At 45.6% G+C, this 19981-nt stretch overlaps 1 protein-coding gene across 1 annotated transcript in view; it reads left to right on the top strand.

Moving 5' to 3' along the window:
• The window catches only part of GABRA3 (gamma-aminobutyric acid type A receptor subunit alpha3), a 66743-nt gene that overhangs the window by 38503 nt on the left and 8259 nt on the right, over positions 1-19981 (top strand). Inside the window, exons 7-8 of the mRNA XM_075259381.1 lie at positions 1905-2048; positions 19636-19788. Of these exons, the coding sequence (XP_075115482.1) occupies positions 1905-2048; positions 19636-19788 (297 nt within the window). The remainder of the gene's footprint in view (positions 1-1904; positions 2049-19635; positions 19789-19981) is intronic.

The following is a 19981-nucleotide window of genomic DNA, read 5'->3' on the forward strand; positions in this document are numbered from 1 at the left end:
CACACATGAATAAATATTATCTATCATATCTCTGCTTTATATTGGCATCATCTTTTGATCGCATTTGCAGAGCCCCTAGAGTACCAATACAGCGGAAACCCCCTAAAAGTGACTCCATTTTGGAAACTACACCCCTCATAGAATTTATCTAGGGGTAGAGTAAGCATTTTGACCTCACAGCTGTTTTACAGATTGTATTAACATTGGGATATAAAAATGAAAAATTACTTTTTTTTCCCCAATAAATCGTCCATTTAGCGCCATATTTTAAATTTTTGCAAGTATTTAAAGAATTAAAAGCCCCCCACAGTTTGTTACACAATTTCTCCTGAACACGGTAATACCCCATATGTGGTCATAATCTGTATGGGTACATGGCGGGGCTCAGAATGGAAAGAGCGCTATTTGGCTTTTGGTGGGCAGATGTTGCTGAAATAGTTGACAGCTATCACCCGGTTCCGATCACTAGCTGAGCGGGCGGAATTGCCTTGACGTAGTATTAACTCATGGTTCGCTAAGTACCTAGCGCCCATGAGGTAATAGTACGTCAAAGGTCGCTAGGGGGTTAAGCCTGTATATGCAGCTCCCATTCTACATACACATGTTTTGTCTCCTGAGTGTATAGTGACAATTGGGGGTAATTTAACCTCAATGGTAGCAGTTTTCCTGGACTCAACAGAGGTGTTGGTGGCGCTGGGTGCCAAATAAACAGATCAGGTGGTGCAATCCAAAATAAGGGGCTTTATTTCGCTTATAACATGACCAAAAATAACAAACAGCCTAGCCCACTCACAGGGCAATACCTCACTTCTTGAACTCTGACTTATCTACTAAGGATAAGATACTTCTCTAAGGCTTCTTGTCAGCAGTCTGGCTCACACTGAGCTTAACCAAGTCCCTTTTTTTGGATTTCAGTCTTCTTAGGACAGACCGCCTGTCTGTCTCCAACTGGTCCAGTCCACCTGCTCCTGCAGGTCACCAGAAACACTCCCTCTCTGGAGTTGGGCTCTTTCTGGAATCCAGTCTTCTTGGTACAGACCTCCTGTCTGCCTCCAACTGGTCCACAGTCACAGTGCACCTTTTTAACCGTGTTTTTGGTCGTTCTACAGCGCCCTCTAGGTTCACACCCTCACAATATATACAGTATATATAATGTGTGTGTGTGTGTGTGTGTGTGTGTGTATATGTATCAGAATTAATTATGTGAGCATGTATAAAATGGGAATATAGATTATAGATACATTTGAAGAAAGGATATGATCGGTTATAAGATGGTCATCCTGTCCAACCAAAGCAGAATCAGGTCATGTAGTCCCTCATATGTTGCAGTCATGTAGGTATAAAACTACTTTGGGACCTGCAGTTGGTCCCAGTTGTGAGATTTGAGGCTGTAATATTTTCCTGCATTCCAGAAAGTTTTTCTTTCCTGCCATCATGGACTGAGCTGAATAGTGTCAATCTCTTTTAGGTTAGTGCAATATAAGCAGCAAGACGATGAACTATACTGTACTGTATATAAGCTGTTAATAGGAAAATTCCATCAACTCCCAAATCTACAAAAGCGACATCCATAACAAGTGAATATTGCTTTAGAACTGTAACACAGTGGTGATAGATAAATACACTTCAAAATATTCCCTGAATACAGGAAAGTGATCAACTCTGACTAACATTGGCTGGGTTCCCACATAGCGGCAAAAAAACCACTGCTTTTTACAGTATGTGTAAGATGGATGGGATTCTAGGTAAAAAGAAATCTGCAGCAGAAAAGTTGCGTTTTCAGAAACACCCACATTTTTGAAAAAGCAGCCTAACAAATAGTTTGTTTTACATGTTTTTTTTTTAAATAAAAAATGTGTGTAATAGTTTAGATTATCATCCATGTTCTTTTCTTTCTTCTGCAGATGCATATCCCAGTACTGAAGTCGTTTATGCATGGACCAATGGCTCTGATAAATCTGTTGCTGTCGCTCCCGATGGCTCTAGACTGAATCAGTATGACCTGTTAGGCTTAGTAGTAGGAACGGAAACAATACGGTCAAGCACAGGTATGTCAGATGACTAATATATGTACAGATATATGTCTACCTATGTAAGTATTTCATCTAAATGTGGTGCTAATTTTTATTACTGTATGAACACTTTTTGGAATTGTATTTGTACAGTGACCGCTACTAGAAATATATTCTGCGGCAATATATATATATATATATATATATATATATATATATATATATATATATATATTTTTACTGCCTTTGACTTTTCATAACAGGAAAGCTTAAATTTGACAAAAAAATGTGCCAGATTTATCACAGTGACTTTGGTTGCTTTTCTAATAAATTTGCACCACCTATCGGCTGGCCTAGTTTGTATCCAGATTCTTCACGTAAATTTTGCTGCAGTCTGGATACAAAATAGGCCAGCGAATAGGTGGTGTAAATTTATTAGAAAAGCAAATTATATACGGTAACTATTATACAACCAAAGTCACTGTGATAAATCTGGCACGTTTTAAGGATACCTGTCTAACCCTGCATTAAGATGACCAAGTTTCATTCGTTTGTGTGTTGGCCAGATTTACTGCACTGAACAGTATGTCGGAAGAGGGACTCCCAGCAGCATAGATAACTGTATTGCTAGGAGTTCCTTCCATTCAGTGCCATTCTGGCTTGGACTATAATCAGTTGCTGCGAGGCAGGGACTCTTGGCAGCATAGATATCTGTTATGCTAGGAGTCACTCTCTCAGCTTATTGTTTAGGCCATGAAATCCAGTTTCATTAACAAAACTCGGTCGTATGAATGCGAGTAAGTCAACACTCTCTAACTATTAATGAGAGCCTGTAATCGATATAATTTAGGAAGACAAAGGCATTAGAGATGAGCGAACAGTGTTCTATCGAACTCATGTTCGATCGGATATTAGGCTGTTCGGCATGTTCGAATCGAATCGAACACCGCGTGGTAAAGTGCGCCATTACTCGATTCCCCTCCCACCTTCCCTGGCGCCTTTTTTGCTCCAATAACAGCGCAGGGTAGGTGGGACAGGAACTATGACACCGGTGACGTTGAAAAAAGTAGGCAAAACCCATTGGCTGCCGAAAACATGTGACCTCTAATTTAAAAGAACAGCGCCGCCCAGGTTCGCGTCATTCTGAGCTTGCAATTCACCGAGGACGGAGGTTTCCGTCCAGCTAGCTAGGGGTTAGATTCTGGGTAGGCAGGGACAGGCTAGGATAGGAAGGAGAAGACAACCAACAGCTCTTATAAGAGCTAAATTCCAGGGAGAAGCTTGTCAGTGTAACGTGGCACTGACGGGCTCAATCGCCGCAACCCAGCTTTCCCAGGATCCTGAATGGAATACACTGTCAGTGTATTCCCGTATACCCGATATATACCCCGATACCCGTTCCAACGGTGTGCCCCCCCACCTTCACCCCAGAAATACCCTGCAAGTCCCCTAGCAATAGAATTGGGGCTATATACACCCACAATTTTTACTACTGGTATACAGTGCCATTGTCTGACTGGGAATTCAAAGAATATATTGGGAATACAAATACCCTCATTTCTTGCTACTGCCATATAGTGCCAGTGTCTGACTGGGAATTCAAAGAATATATTGGGGTTACGTGCACCCACAATTTTTACTACTGGTATACAGTGCCATTGTCTGACTGGGAATTCAAAGAATATATTGGGAATACAAATACCCTCATTTCTTGCTACTGCCATATAGTGCCAGTGTCTGACTGGGAATTCAAAGAATATATTGGGGTTACGTGCACCCACAATTTTTACTACTGGTATACAGTGCCATTGTCTGACTGGGAATTCAAAGAATATATTGGGAATACAAATACCCTCATTTCTTGCTACTGCCATATAGTGCCAGTGTCTGACTGGGAATTCAAAGAATATATTGGGGTTACGTGCACCCACAATTTTTACTACTGGTATACAGTGCCATTGTCTGACTGGGAATTCAAAGAATATATTGGGAATACAAATACCCTCATTTCTTGCTACTGCCATATAGTGCCAGTGTCTGACTGGTAATTCAAAGAATATATTGGGGTTACGTGCACCCACAATTTTTACTACTGGTATACAGTGCCATTGTCTGACTGGGAATTCAAAGAATATATTGGGAATACAAATACCCTCATTTCTTGCTACTGCCATATAGTGCCAGTGTCTGACTGGGAATTCAAAGAATATATTGGGGTTACGTGCACCCACAATTTTTACTACTGGTATACAGTGCCATTGTCTGACTGGGAATTCAAAGAATATATTGGGGTTATAAATACCCTCATTTCTTGCTACTGCCATATAGTGCCAGTTTCTGACTGGTAATTCAAAGAATATATTGGGGTTACGTGCACCCACAATTTTTACTACTGGTATACAGTGCCATTGTCTGACTGGGAATTCAAAGAGTATATTGGGAATACAAATACCCTCATTTCTTGCTACTGCCATATAGTGCCAGTTTCTGACTGGTAATTCAAAGAATATATTGGGGTTACGTGCACCCACAATTTTTACTACTGGTATACAGTGCCATTGTCTGACTGGGAATTCAAAGAGTATATTGGGAATACAAATACCCTCATTTCTTGCTACTGCCATATAGTGCCAGTTTCTGACTGGTAATTCAAAGAATATATTGGGGTTACGTGCACCCACAATTTTTACTACTGGTATACAGTGCCATTGTCTGACTGGGAATTCAAAGAATATATTGGGGTTATAAATACCCTCATTTCTTGCTACTGCCATATAGTGCCAGTTTCTGACTGGTAATTCAAAGAATATATTGGGGTTACGTGCACCCACAATTTTTACTACTGGTATACAGTGCCATTGTCTGACTGGGAATTCAAAGAGTATATTGGGAATACAAATACCCTCATTTCTTGCTACTGCCATATAGTGCCAGTTTCTGACTGGTAATTCAAAGAATATATTGGGGTTACGTGCACCCACAATTTTTACTACTGGTATACAGTGCCATTGTCTGACTGGGAATTCAAAGAATATATTGGGGTTATAAATACCCTCATTTCTTGCTACTGCCATATAGTGCCAGTTTCTGACTGGTAATTCAAAGAATATATTGGGGTTACGTGCACCCACAATTTTTACTACTGGTATACAGTGCCATTGTCTGACTGGGAATTCAAAGAGTATATTGGGAATACAAATACCCTCATTTCTTGCTACTGCCATATAGTGCCAGTTTCTGACTGGTAATTCAAAGAATATATTGGGGTTACGTGCACCCACAATTTTTACTACTGGTATACAGTGCCATTGTCTGACTGGGAATTCAAAGAATATATTGGGGTTATAAATACCCTCATTTCTTGCTACTGCCATATAGTGCCAGTTTCTGACTGGTAATTCAAAGAATATATTGGGGTTACGTGCACCCACAATTTTTACTACTGGTATACAGTGCCATTGTCTGACTGGGAATTCAAAGAGTATATTGGGAATACAAATACCCTCATTTCTTGCTACTGCCATATAGTGCCAGTTTCTGACTGGTAATTCAAAGAATATATTGGGGTTACGTGCACCCACAATTTTTACTACTGGTATACAGTGCCATTGTCTGACTGGGAATTCAAAGAATATATTGGGGTTATAAATACCCTCATTTCTTGCTACTGCCATATAGTGCCAGTTTCTGACTGGTAATTCAAAGAATATATTGGGGTTACGTGCACCCACAATTTTTACTACTGGTATACAGTGCCATTGTCTGACTGGGAATTCAAAGAGTATATTGGGAATACAAATACCCTCATTTCTTGCTACTGCCATATAGTGCCAGTTTCTGACTGGGAATTCAAAGAATATATTGGGGTTACGTGCACCCACAATTTTTACTACTGGTATACAGTGCCATTGTCTGACTGGGAATTCAAAGAATATATTGGGGTTATAAATACCCTCATTTCTTGCTACTGCCATATAGTGCCAGTTTCTGACTGGTAATTCAAAGAATATATTGGGGTTACGTGCACCCACAATTTTTACTACTGGTATACAGTGCCATTGTCTGACTGGGAATTCAAAGAGTATATTGGGAATACAAATACCCTCATTTCTTGCTACTGCCATATAGTGCCAGTTTCTGACTGGTAATTCAAAGAATATATTGGGGTTACGTGCACCCACAATTTTTACTACTGGTATACAGTGCCATTGTCTGACTGGGAATTCAAAGAATATATTGGGGTTATAAATACCCTCATTTCTTGCTACTGCCATATAGTGCCAGTTTCTGACTGGTAATTCAAAGAATATATTGGGGTTACGTGCACCCACAATTTTTACTACTGGTATACAGTGCCATTGTCTGACTGGGAATTCAAAGAATATATTGGGGTTATAAATACCCTCATTTCTTGCTACTGCCATATAGTGCCAGTTTCTGACTGGTAATTCAAAGAATATATTGGGGTTACGTGCACCCACAATTTTTACTACTGGTATACAGTGCCATTGTCTGACTGGGAATTCAAAGAGTATATTGGGAATACAAATACCCTCATTTCTTGCTACTGCCATATAGTGCCAGTTTCTGACTGGTAATTCAAAGAATATATTGGGGTTACGTGCACCCACAATTTTTACTACTGGTATACAGTGCCATTGTCTGACTGGGAATTCAAAGAATATATTGGGGTTATAAATACCCTCATTTCTTGCTACTGCCATATAGTGCCAGTTTCTGACTGGTAATTCAAAGAATATATTGGGGTTACGTGCACCCACAATTTTTACTACTGGTATACAGTGCCATTGTCTGACTGGGAATTCAAAGAGTATATTGGGAATACAAATACCCTCATTTCTTGCTACTGCCATATAGTGCCAGTTTCTGACTGGTAATTCAAAGAATATATTGGGGTTACGTGCACCCACAATTTTTACTACTGGTATACAGTGCCATTGTCTGACTGGGAATTCAAAGAATATATTGGGGTTATAAATACCCTCATTTCTTGCTACTGCCATATAGTGCCAGTTTCTGACTGGTAATTCAAAGAATATATTGGGGTTACGTGCACCCACAATTTTTACTACTGGTATACAGTGCCATTGTCTGACTGGGAATTCAAAGAGTATATTGGGAATACAAATACCCTCATTTCTTGCTACTGCCATATAGTGCCAGTTTCTGACTGGTAATTCAAAGAATATATTGGGGTTACGTGCACCCACAATTTTTACTACTGGTATACAGTGCCATTGTCTGACTGGGAATTCAAAGAATATATTGGGGTTATAAATACCCTCATTTCTTGCTACTGCCATATAGTGCCAGTTTCTGACTGGTAATTCAAAGAATATATTGGGGTTACGTGCACCCACAATTTTTACTACTGGTATACAGTGCCATTGTCTGACTGGGAATTCAAAGAGTATATTGGGAATACAAATACCCTCATTTCTTGCTACTGCCATATAGTGCCAGTTTCTGACTGGGAATTCAAAGAATATATTGGGGTTACGTGCACCCACAATTTTTACTACTGGTATACAGTGCCATTGTCTGACTGGGAATTCAAAGAATATATTGGGGTTATAAATACCCTCATTTCTTGCTACTGCCATATAGTGCCAGTTTCTGACTGGTAATTCAAAGAATATATTGGGGTTACGTGCACCCACAATTTTTACTACTGGTATACAGTGCCATTGTCTGACTGGGAATTCAAAGAGTATATTGGGAATACAAATACCCTCATTTCTTGCTACTGCCATATAGTGCCAGTTTCTGACTGGTAATTCAAAGAATATATTGGGGTTACGTGCACCCACAATTTTTACTACTGGTATACAGTGCCATTGTCTGACTGGGAATTCAAAGAATATATTGGGGTTATAAATACCCTCATTTCTTGCTACTGCCATATAGTGCCAGTTTCTGACTGGTAATTCAAAGAATATATTGGGGTTACGTGCACCCACAATTTTTACTACTGGTATACAGTGCCATTGTCTGACTGGGAATTCAAAGAGTATATTGGGAATACAAATACCCTCATTTCTTGCTACTGCCATATAGTGCCAGTTTCTGACTGGTAATTCAAAGAATATATTGAGGTTACGTGCACCCACAATTTTTACTACTGTTATACAGTGCCATTGTCTGACTGGGAATTCAAAGAATATATTGGGGTTATAAATACCCTCATTTCTTGCTACTGCCATATAGTGCCAGTTTCTGACTGGTAATTCAAAGAATATATTGGGGTTACGTGCACCCACAATTTTTACTACTGGTATACAGTGCCATTGTCTGACTGGGAATTCAAAGAGTATATTGGGAATACAAATACCCTCATTTCTTGCTACTGCCATATAGTGCCAGTTTCTGACTGGGAATTCAAAGAATATATTGGGGTTACGTGCACCCACAATTTTTACTACTGGTATACAGTGCCATTGTCTGACTGGGAATTCAAAGAGTATATTGGGAATACAAATACCCTCATTTCTTGCTACTGCCATATAGTGCCAGTGTCTGACTGGGAATTCAAAGAATATATTGGGGTTACGTGCACCCACAATTTTTACTACTGGTATACAGTGCCATTGTCTGACTGGGAATTCAAAGAATATATTGGGGTTATAAATACCCTCATTTCTTGCTACTGCCATATAGTGCCAGTTTCTGACTGGTAATTCAAAGAATATATTGGGGTTACGTGCACCCACAATTTTTACTACTGGTATACAGTGCCATTGTCTGACTGGGAATTCAAAGAGTATATTGGGAATACAAATACCCTCATTTCTTGCTACTGCCATATAGTGCCAGTGTCTGACTGGGAATTCAAAGAATATATTGGGGTTACGTGCACCCACAATTTTTACTACTGGTATACAGTGCCAATTTCTAACTAGGAATTCAAAATGCGCAAGGCTCCCGGAAAGGGACGTGGACGAGGCCGTGGGCGAGGTCGGGGGAATGGTTCTGGGGAGCAAGGTAGCAGTGAAGCCACAGGGCGTCCCGTGCCTACTCCTGTGGGGCAGCAAGCATTGCGCCACTCCACAGTGCCAGGGTTGCTTGCCACATTAACTAAACTGCAGGGTACAAACCTTAGTAGGCCCGAGAACCAGGAACAGGTCTTGCAATGGCTGTCAGAGAACGCTTACAGCACATTGTCCAGCAGCCAGTCAGACTCTGCCTCCTCTCCTCCTATTACCCAACAGTCTTGTCTTCCTTCCTCCCAAAATTCCGAAGCTTTACAGAACAATAACCCAAACTGTCCCTGCTCCCCAGAGCTGTTCTCCGCTCCTTTCATTGTCCCTCAACCTGCCTCTCCACGTCACGATTCCACGAACCTAACAGAGGAGCATCTGTGTCCAGATGCTCAAACACTAGAGTCTCCTCCATCTCCGTTCGATTTGGTGGTGGATGACCAGCAACCCACCCTCATCGACGATGATGTGACGCAGTTGCCGTCAGGGCATCCAGTTGACGGCGCATTGTGCGGGAGGAGGAGATGAGACAGGAGTTGGAAGAGGAAGTGGTGGATGATGAGGACACTGACCCGACCTGGACAGGGGGGATGTCAAGCGGGGAAAGTAGTGTGGATGTTGAGGCAGGTGCAGCACCAAAAAGGGTAGCTAGAGGCAGAGGCAGAGGTCAGCAGCTTAGGCGAAGCCAGGCCACACCCGGAATCTCCCAAGATGTTCCAGTTCGTACCCAGCCCCGAAAAACTCCCACCTCGAGGGCACGTTTCTCGAAGGTGTGGAGTTTTTTCAAGGAATGCGCCGAGGACAGATATAGTGTTGTCTGCACAATTTGCCTCTCGAAATTGATTAGGGGCTCTGAGAAGAGCAACCTGTCCACCACTTCAATGCGCCGTCATTTGGAATCCAAGCACTGGAATCAGTGGCAGGCAGCAACGGCAGGACAAAGGCCGCCTGCCGTTCACGCCACTGCCACTGCCTCTGCCACTGCCTCTGCCTCTGCCACTGCCACTGCTGACTGTGCTGGCGATGCACTCCAGAGGACGAGCCAGGACACCACTTCATCTGCCTCCGCCACTTTGTTGACTTCTACCTCATCCTCCCCTGGTCCTGTCTTATCTCCTTCTCCTGCACCATCAAAGGCACCATCAGGCGTTTCTTTACAACAACCCACCATCTCTCAGACATTGGAGCGGCGGCAGAAATACACTGCTAACCACCCACACGCGCAAGCCTTGAACGCCAACATCGCTAAACTGCTGGCCCAGGAGATGTTGGCGTTCCGGCTTGTTGAAACTCCCGCCTTCCTGGACCTGATGGCAACTGCGGCACCTCGCTATGCCGTCCCTAGCCGTCACTACTTCTCCCGGTGTGCCGTCCCCGCCTTGCACCAGCACGTGTCACTCAACATCAGGCGGGCCCTTAGTTCCGCGCTTTGCACAAAGGTCCACTTGACCACCGACGCGTGGACAAGTGCATGCGGACAGGGACGCTACATTTCACTGACGGCACACTGGGTGAATGTAGTTGAGGCTGGGACTGCTTCCCAAACTGGCCCGGTGTACCTCGTCTCCCCGCCTAACATTCCTGGCAGGGACACGAGAAGAACACCCCCCTCCTCCTCCTCCTCTACCGCCTCCTCCTCCGCCACCGCCTCCTCCTCCGCCACCGCCTCCTCCTCCGCTGTTAGATTGACCCCAGCTACGAGTTGGAAACGTTGCAGCACTGGCGTTGGTAGACGTCAGCAGGATGTGCTGAAGCTGATCAGCTTGGGGGACAGACAGCACACTGCCTCCGAGGTGAGGGATGCCCTCCTCGATGAGACGGCAATATGGTTTGAGCCGCTGCACCTGGGCCCAGGCATGGTCGTTTGTGATAACGGCCGGAACCTGGTAGCAGCTCTGGAGCTTGCCGGACTCCAACATGTTCCATGCCTGGCCCACGTCTTCAACCTAGTGGTGCAACGTTTCCTAAAGAGCTACCCCAATGTTCCAGAGCTACTGGTGAAAGCTACTGGTGCGCCCACTTTCGCAAGTCGACAGTAGCCGCTGCTAGCTTAAAATCTCTCCAGCAACGCCTGCATGTGCCACAACACCGGCTTTTGTGCGACGTCCCCACACGCTGGAACTCAACGTTTCAGATGTTGAATAGAGTGGTTGAGCAGCAGAGACCTTTGATGGAATACCAGCTACAAAACCCTAGGGTGCCACAAAGTCAGCTGCCTCAGTTTCACATCCATGAGTGGCCATGGATGAGAGACCTTTGTGACATCCTACGGGTCTTTGAGGAGTCCACAAGGAGGGTGAGCTCTGAGGATGCGATGGTGAGCCTTACAATCCCGCTCTTGTGTGTTCTGAGAGAATCCCTGATTGACATCAGGGATAACTCAGATCACACAGAGGAGTTAGGGATAGCATCCGATCCGTCACAGCTGGAGAGTAGGTCCACACATCTGTCCGCTTCACTGCGTTTAATGGAGGAGGAGGAGGAGGAGGAGGAGGAAGAAGAGTTGTCCGATGATGTGATGGTGATACAGGAGGCTTCCGGGCAACTTCGAATCGTCCCATTGTTGCAGCGCGGATGGGTAGACATGGAGGATGAGGAGGAAATGGAGATTGAACTTTCCGGTGGGGCCAGAGGAGTCATGCCAACTAACACTGTGGCAGACATGGCTGAGTTCATGTTGGGGTGCTTTACAACCGACAAGCGTATTGTCAAAATCATGGAGGACAACCAGTACTGGATCTTTGCTATCCTTGACCCCCGGTATAAAAACAACATCTCGTCTTTTATTCCGGTAGAGGGGAGGGCCAATCGCATCAATGCTTGCCACAGGCAATTGGTGCAGAATATGATGGAGATGTTTCCAGCATGTGACGTTGGCGGCAGGGAGGGCAGTTCCTCCAGTAGGCAACCAAGTTCTCACCGGTCCACACAAACGAGGGGCACACTGTCTAAGGTCTGGGACACCTTGATGGCACCCCCTCGCCAAAGTGCCGCCACGGAGGGTCCTAGTGTCACCAGGCGTGAGAAGTATAGGCGCATGTTGCGGGAATACCTTTCCGACCACAGCCCTGTCCTCTCCGACCCCTCTGCGCCCTACACGTATTGGGTGTCGAAGTTGGACCTGTGGCTTGAACTTGCCCTATATGCCTTGGAGGTGCTGTCCTGTCCTGCCGCCAGCGTCCTATCTGAGAGGGTGTTCAGTGCAGCCGGTGGCATCATCACTGACAAGCGCACCCGTCTGTCAGCTGAGAGTGCCGACCGGCTCACTTTGATAAAAATGAACCACCACTGGATAGAGCCTTCATTTTTGTGCCCACCTGTGTAAAGCACCCCAACATGAAACTCCATGTCTGTACTCAACCTCTCCAATTCCTCCGCATCCTCATACTCATCCACCATAAGCGTTGCACAATTCTGCTAATACTAGGCTCCCTCCAACATGATTTCCCCCAACTCTGCTGGTTAGAGGCTCCCTCCACCCTGATTTCCACCAACTCTGCTGGTTAGAGGCTCCCTCCACCCTGCTTTCCCACAACTCTGCTGGTTAGAGGCTCCTTCCACCATGAATTTGCCCAAACTGGGCTGTTTAGAGGCTCCCTCCACCATGAATTGGTCCAAACTGGGCTGGTTAGAGGCTCCCTCCACCATTAATTGGTCCAAACTGGGCTGGTTAGAGGCTCCCTCCACCATGAATTTGCCCAAACTGGGCTGTTTAGAGGCTCCCTCCACCATGAATTTGCCCAAACTGGGCTGTTTAGAGGCTCCCTCCACCATGAATTGGTCCAAACTGGGTTTTTTAGAGGCTCCCTCCACCATGAATTGGTCCAAACTGGGCTGGTTAGAGGCTCCCTCCACCATGAATTGGTCCAAACTGGGGTGGTTAGAGGCTCCCTCCACCATTAATTGGTCCAAACTGGGCTGGTTAGAGGCTCCCTCCACCATTAATTGGTCCAAACTGGGCTGGTTAGAGGCTCCCTCCACCATTAATTGGTCCAAACTGGGCTGGTTAGAGGCTCCCTCCACCATGAATTTGCCCAAACTGGGCTGGTTAGAGGCTCCCTCCACCATGAATTGGTCCAAACTGGGGTTTTTAGAGGCTCCCTCCACCATGAATTGGTCCAAACTTGGCTGTTTAGAGGCTCCCTCCACCATGAATTGGTCCAAACTGGGGTGGTTAGAGGCTCCCTCCACCATTAATTGGTCCAAACTGGGCTGGTTAGAGGCTCCCTCCACCATTAATTGGTCCAAACTGGGCTGGTTAGAGGCTCCCTCCACCATGAATTGGTCCAAACTGGGTTTTTTAGAGGCTCCCTCCACCATGAATTTGCCCAAACTGGGCTGTTTAGAGGCTCCCTCCACCATGAATTGGTCCAAACTGGGCTGGTTAGAGGCTCCCTCCACCATGAATTTCCCAAAACTTGGCTGTTTAGAGGCTCCCTCCACCATTAATTGGTCCAAACTGGGCTGGTTAGAGGCTCCCTCCACCATGAATTGGTCCAAACTGGGGTTTTTAGAGGCTCCCTCCACCATGAATTGGTCCAAACTTGGCTGTTTAGAGGCTCCCTCCACCATGAATTGGCCCAAACTGGGGTGGTTAGAGGCTCCCTCCACCATTAATTGGTCCAAACTGGGCTGGTTAGAGGCTCCCTCCACCATTAATTGGTCCAAACTGGGCTGGTTAGAGGCTCCCTCCACCATGAATTTGCCCAAACTGGGCTGTTTAGAGGCTCCCTCCACCATGAATTTGCCCAAACTGGGCTGGTTAGAGGCTCCCTCCACCATGAATTGGTCCAAACGGGTTTTTAGAGGCTCCCTTCACCATGAATTGGTCCAAACTTGGCTGTTTAGAGGCTCCCTCCACCATGAATTGGTCCAAACTGGGGTGGTTAGAGGCTCCCTCCACCATTAATTGGTCCAAACTGGGCTGGTTAGAGGCTCCCTCCACCATTTATTGGTCCAAACTGGGCTGGTTAGAGGCTCCCTCCACCATGAATTGGTCCAAACTGGGGTTTTTAGAGGCTCCCTCCACCATGAATTGGTCCAAACTTGGCTGTTTAGAGGCTCCCTCCACCATTAATTGGTCCAAACTGGGCTGGTTAGAGGCTCCCTCCACCATGAATTGGTCCAAACTGGGTTTTTTAGAGGCTCCCTCCACCATGAATTTGCCCAAACTGGGCTGTTTAGAGGCTCCCTCCACCATGAATTTGCCCAAACTGGGCTGGTTAGAGGCTCCCTCCACCATGAATTGGTCCAAACTGGGGTTTTTAGAGGCTCCCTCCACCATGAATTGGTCCAAACTTGGCTGTTTAGAGGCTCCCTCCACCATTAATTGGTCCAAACTGGGCTGGTTAGAGGCTCCCTCCACCATGAATTGGTCCAAACTGGGTTTTTTAGAGGCTCCCTCCACCATGAATTTGCCCAAACTGGGCTGTTTAGAGGCTCCCTCCACCATGAATTGGTCCAAACTGGGGTGGTTAGAGGCTCCCTCCACCATTAATTGGTCCAAACTGGGCTGGTTAGAGGCTCCCTCCACCATGAATTGGTCCAAACTGGGGTTTTTAGAGGCTCCCTCCACCATGAATTGGTCCAAACTTGGCTGTTTAGAGGCTCCCTCCACCATGAATTGGTCCAAACTGGGGTGGTTAGAGGCTCCCTCCACCATTAATTGGTCCAAACTGGGCTGGTTAGAGGCTCCCTCCACCATTAATTGGTCCAAACTGGGCTGGTTAGAGGCTCCCTCCACCATGAATTTGCCCAAACTGGGCTGTTTAGAGGCTCCCTCCACCATGAATTTGCCCAAACTGGGCTGGTTAGAGGCTCCCTCCACCATGAATTGGTCCAAACGGGTTTTTAGAGGCTCCCTTCACCATGAATTGGTCCAAACTTGGCTGTTTAGAGGCTCCCTCCACCATGAATTGGTCCAAACTGGGGTGGTTAGAGGCTCCCTCCACCATTAATTGGTCCAAACTGGGCTGGTTAGAGGCTCCCTCCACCATTAATTGGTCCAAACTGGGCTGGTTAGAGGCTCCCTCCACCATGAATTGGTCCAAACTGGGGTTTTTAGAGGCTCCCTCCACCATGAATTGGTCCAAACTTGGCTGTTTAGAGGCTCCCTCCACCATTAATTGGTCCAAACTGGGCTGGTTAGAGGCTCCCTCCACCATGAATTGGTCCAAACTGGGTTTTTTAGAGGCTCCCTCCACCATGAATTTGCCCAAACTGGGCTGTTTAGAGGCTCCCTCCACCATGAATTTGCCCAAACTGGGCTGGTTAGAGGCTCCCTCCACCATGAATTGGTCCAAACTGGGGTTTTTAGAGGCTCCCTCCACCATGAATTGGTCCAAACTTGGCTGTTTAGAGGCTCCCTCCACCATTAATTGGTCCAAACTGGGCTGGTTAGAGGCTCCCTCCACCATGAATTGGTCCAAACTGGGTTTTTTAGAGGCTCCCTCCACCATGAATTTGCCCAAACTGGGCTGTTTAGAGGCTCCCTCCACCATGAATTGGTCCAAACTGGGGTGGTTAGAGGCTCCCTCCACCATTAATTGGTCCAAACTGGGCTGGTTAGAGGCTCCCTCCACCATGAATTGGTCCAAACTGGGGTTTTTAGAGGCTCCCTCCACCATGAATTGGTTCAAACTTGGCTGTTTAGAGGCTCCCTCCACCATGAATTGGTCCAAACTGGGGTGGTTAGAGGCTCCCTCCACCATTAATTGGTCCAAACTGGGCTGGTTAGAGGCTCCCTCCACCATTAATTGGTCCAAACTGGGCTGGTTAGAGGCTCCCTCCACCATGAATTTGCCCAAACTGGGCTGTTTAGAGGCTCCCTCCACCATGAATTTGCCCAAACTGGGCTGGTTAGAGGCTCCCTCCACCATGAATTGGTCCAAACGGGTTTTTAGAGGCTCCCTTCACCATGAATTGGTCCAAACTTGGCTGTTTAGAGGCTCCCTCCACCATGAATTGGTCCAAACTGGGGTGGTTAGAGGCTCCCTCCACCATTAATTGGTCCAAACTGGGCTGGTTAGAGGCTCCCTCCACCATTAATTGGTCCAAACTGGGCTGGTTAGAGGCTCCCTCCACCATGAATTGGTCCAAACTGGGGTTTTTAGAGGCTCCCTCCACCATGAATTGGTCCAAACTTGGCTGTTTAGAGGCTCCCTCCACCATGAATTGGTCCAAACTGGGGTGGTTAGAGGCTCCCTCCACCATTAATTGGTCCAAACTGGGCTGGTTAGAGGCTCCCTCCACCATTAATTGGTCCAAACTGGGCTGGTTAGAGGCTCCCTCCACCATGAATTTGCCCAAACTGGGCTGTTTAGAGGCTCCCTCCACCATGAATTTGCCCAAACTGGGCTGGTTAGAGGCTCCCTCCACCATGAATTGGTCCAAACGGGTTTTTAGAGGCTCCCTTCACCATGAATTGATCCAAACTTGGCTGTTTAGAGGCTCCCTCCACCATGAATTGGTCCAAACTGGGGTGGTTAGAGGCTCCCTCCACCATTAATTGGTCCAAACTGGGCTGGTTAGAGGCTCCCTCCACCATTAATTGGTCCAAACTGGGCTGGTTAGAGGCTCCCTCCACCATGAATTGGTCCAAACTGGGGTTTTTAGAGGCTCCCTCCACCATGAATTGGTCCAAACTTGGCTGTTTAGAGGCTCCCTCCACCATTAATTGGTCCAAACTGGGCTGGTTAGAGGCTCCCTCCACCATGAATTGGTCCAAACTGGGTTTTTTAGAGGCTCCCTCCACCATGAATTTGCCCAAACTGGGCTGTTTAGAGGCTCCCTCCACCATGAATTGGTCCAAACTGGGTTTTTTAGAGGCTCCCTCCACCATGAATTGGTCCAAACTGGGCTGGTTAGAGGCTCCCTCCACCATGAATTGGTCCAAACTGGGGTGGTTAGAGGCTCCCTCCACCATTAATTGGTCCAAACTGGGCTGGTTAGAGGCTCCCTCCACCATTAATTGGTCCAAACTGGGCTGGTTAGAGGCTCCCTCCACCATTAATTGGTCCAAACTGGGCTGGTTAGAGGCTCCCTCCACCATGAATTTGCCCAAACTGGGCTGTTTAGAGGCTCCCTCCACCATGAATTTGCCCAAACTGGGCTGGTTAGAGGCTCCCTCCACCATGAATTGGTCCAAACTGGGGTTTTTAGAGGCTCCCTCCACCATGAATTGGTCCAAACTTGGCTGTTTAGAGGCTCCCTCCACCATTAATTGGTCCAAACTGGGCTGGTTAGAGGCTCCCTCCACCATGAATTGGTCCAAACTGGGTTTTTTAGAGGCTCCCTCCACCATGAATTTGCCCAAACTGGGCTGTTTAGAGGCTCCCTCCACCATGATTTGGTCCAAACTGGGCTGGTTAGAGGCTCCCTCCACCATGAATTTGCCCAAACTGGGCTGGTTAGAGGCTCCCTCCACCATGAATTGGTCCAAACTGGGTTTTTTAGAGGCTCCCTCCACCATGAATTTGCCCAAACTGGGCTGGTTAGAGGCTCCCTCCACCATGAATTGGTCCAAACTGGGGTTTTTAGAGGCTCCCTCCACCATGAATTTGCCCAAACTCTGCTGGTTAGAGGCTCAATCCACCCTGATTTTCAAAACAAATGTTGATGCCAACCTCAACTTACTACAAGGGCCAAATTCACTGCTGGTGACAAGCTCTCCTCACTGCAAGTGCCAAATACACATGTTTCAAGGTGTTTTCCTACTGTCAGAGAGGTGGTATTGAGTGTGTAAAGTGTGTAGTTGTTAGGCTGTGATGTTGGGGTAATAGAGGGTCTTTGGTGTGTTAGATGCCCCCAGACATGCTTCCCCTGCTGTCCCAGTGTCATTCCAGAGGTGTTGGCATCATTTCCTGGGGTGTCATAGTGGACTTGGTGACCCTCCAGACACGGATTTGGGTTTCCCCCTTAACGAGTATCTGTTCCCCATAGACTATAATGGGGTTCGAAACCCGTTCGAACACACGAACATTGAGCGGCTGTTCGAATCGAATTTCGAACCTCGAACATTTTAGTGTTCGCTCATCTCTAAAAGGCATGTCACTTCTTTCTTTTGCGAGCGGTTTGTTCCCATTGAATTCAATGACAGGCAGGTTTTTGAGCTGGATTTTGAACCTGGTCTTAGTGGTTCCTGACACGTGTCACTCTGTGTTTTCTGTGGGCCTGCCACACATCCCACTTGCTGCATATGGTGAGCATGATAAGTTGTTAGATATATGTCCCACAAAAAAACATATGCCCATCGCATGCATTTTCTATGCAGATTGCATCTTTTACAGGATCTTTTACAGGTGAAAGTTTTTCCTATACAAGTGTTAATGTGATTTAAAGGGGCTCTATCACTGGGAAAAGTAATTTTTAACTAATCACATGCTTGCATAGGCTTTAGAAAGTCTATTCCACACTTACCTTTAGTATGTAATGTGCCTCAGTGGTTTCTGAATAAGTCCGTTTTTATTCATATGCTAATGAGCCTCCAGCCAGCTCAAGAAGTTCCCAGCAGCCTCCTCTCTACTATTATCTCATATGTGTGTGAGGCAAACAGGATGCTGAGTCATCATTATCAGCAGCAGCCTCAGATAGGAAACAACAGGAGAGCTGTGTACGATGTACCGTGCACCAGTCTAATTAGCATATGAATAAAAACGGACTTATTTAGAAACCACTGAGGCAATCTATATACTAAAGGTAAGTGTGGAATAGACTTTCTAAAGGCTATGCAAGGATGTGATTAGTTAAAAATGACTTTTCCTAGTGATAGAGCCCCTTTAACTGCACTCAGCCACACATCTGAATACACCCTTTAGGGCTTGTGCACACGGAGTTACAGCGAAAGCATTTTAGCATAATACATGTGTATACAATACATGTGTAAAAATAACACTCCCATTGACTTCAACACACACCATACACATGTAAAAAAACGCGTCAAAATACCCGCCAAAATACGTGATGCGTATTTTGACGCGTTTTTTACACGTGTAAAAAATTTAACTGAAGTCAATGGGATGTTATTTTTTTTTTATAGGATACACGTGTATTATGCTAAAATGCACACGCGTTAACTCCATGTGCACAGCCCCTAATAGATAGTAGTGGGGAAGGGGGGAGTATGTATGTGGTAGAACAGAGTATAGAGAGAGAGGAAGTCATCCAAGCATTTAGGAAGTATTACACAAGCTGTGCCGAATCACACAAAGAGCATCAGTGACAGATTGTGCATGGGGAAAGGGGAAATCACAAATGTCTCAGCATACGTCTCTCTTAGAAGACATCCCTCAAGGACTGTAGGAAAGGAAATATATGGAGCTAGGAATAGACTGCAAACTGTATGGGAGTCTGAGAATGAATGAAGGTATGGAGATTGAATCCTGAAAGATAATGCAGATTTTTTAAAAAGCGAGATATATATACATTTAGTGATAAAATATGTAAGAAAAACAATTATTTCTTCCATGTCAATGGTGTCCATTGTCTTTAATAATATTTTAAATTTCAGAGAATTCATGTATTCCTGCCATACTTACTTTACTACCTTTTGGATACTTTATTTTGATTGACAGATTATATCTTGCATGTGTAGGATTGAGCAAATCTTTTGTTTGTTTGCCTCTTAGGTGAATACATTGTTATGACTACTCACTTCCACCTAAAGCGTAAGATTGGATATTTTGTCATTCAAACGTACCTCCCGTGTATAATGACAGTTATCTTGTCCCAAGTGTCATTCTGGCTGAACAGAGAGTCTGTGCCAGCTAGGACCGTGTTTGGTGAGTTAAGAACTTATATTTAATGTCTTTGCTTAAAGTGACTCTATCATTGGGAAAAGTCATTTCGTTTATATTCAAATGTTAATGAGCTTCCACCGTGCACCGGAAGTTTCTGTGGTCACAGTCTGCTCTATGTGTATGTACAGCAAGGATGAGTCATCAGCACAGCCGCCTCTGCTATACACACACACAG

This window comes from Leptodactylus fuscus, chromosome 11 (assembly GCF_031893055.1).
Source record: "Leptodactylus fuscus isolate aLepFus1 chromosome 11, aLepFus1.hap2, whole genome shotgun sequence".
NCBI lineage: Eukaryota > Metazoa > Chordata > Amphibia > Anura > Leptodactylidae > Leptodactylus > Leptodactylus fuscus.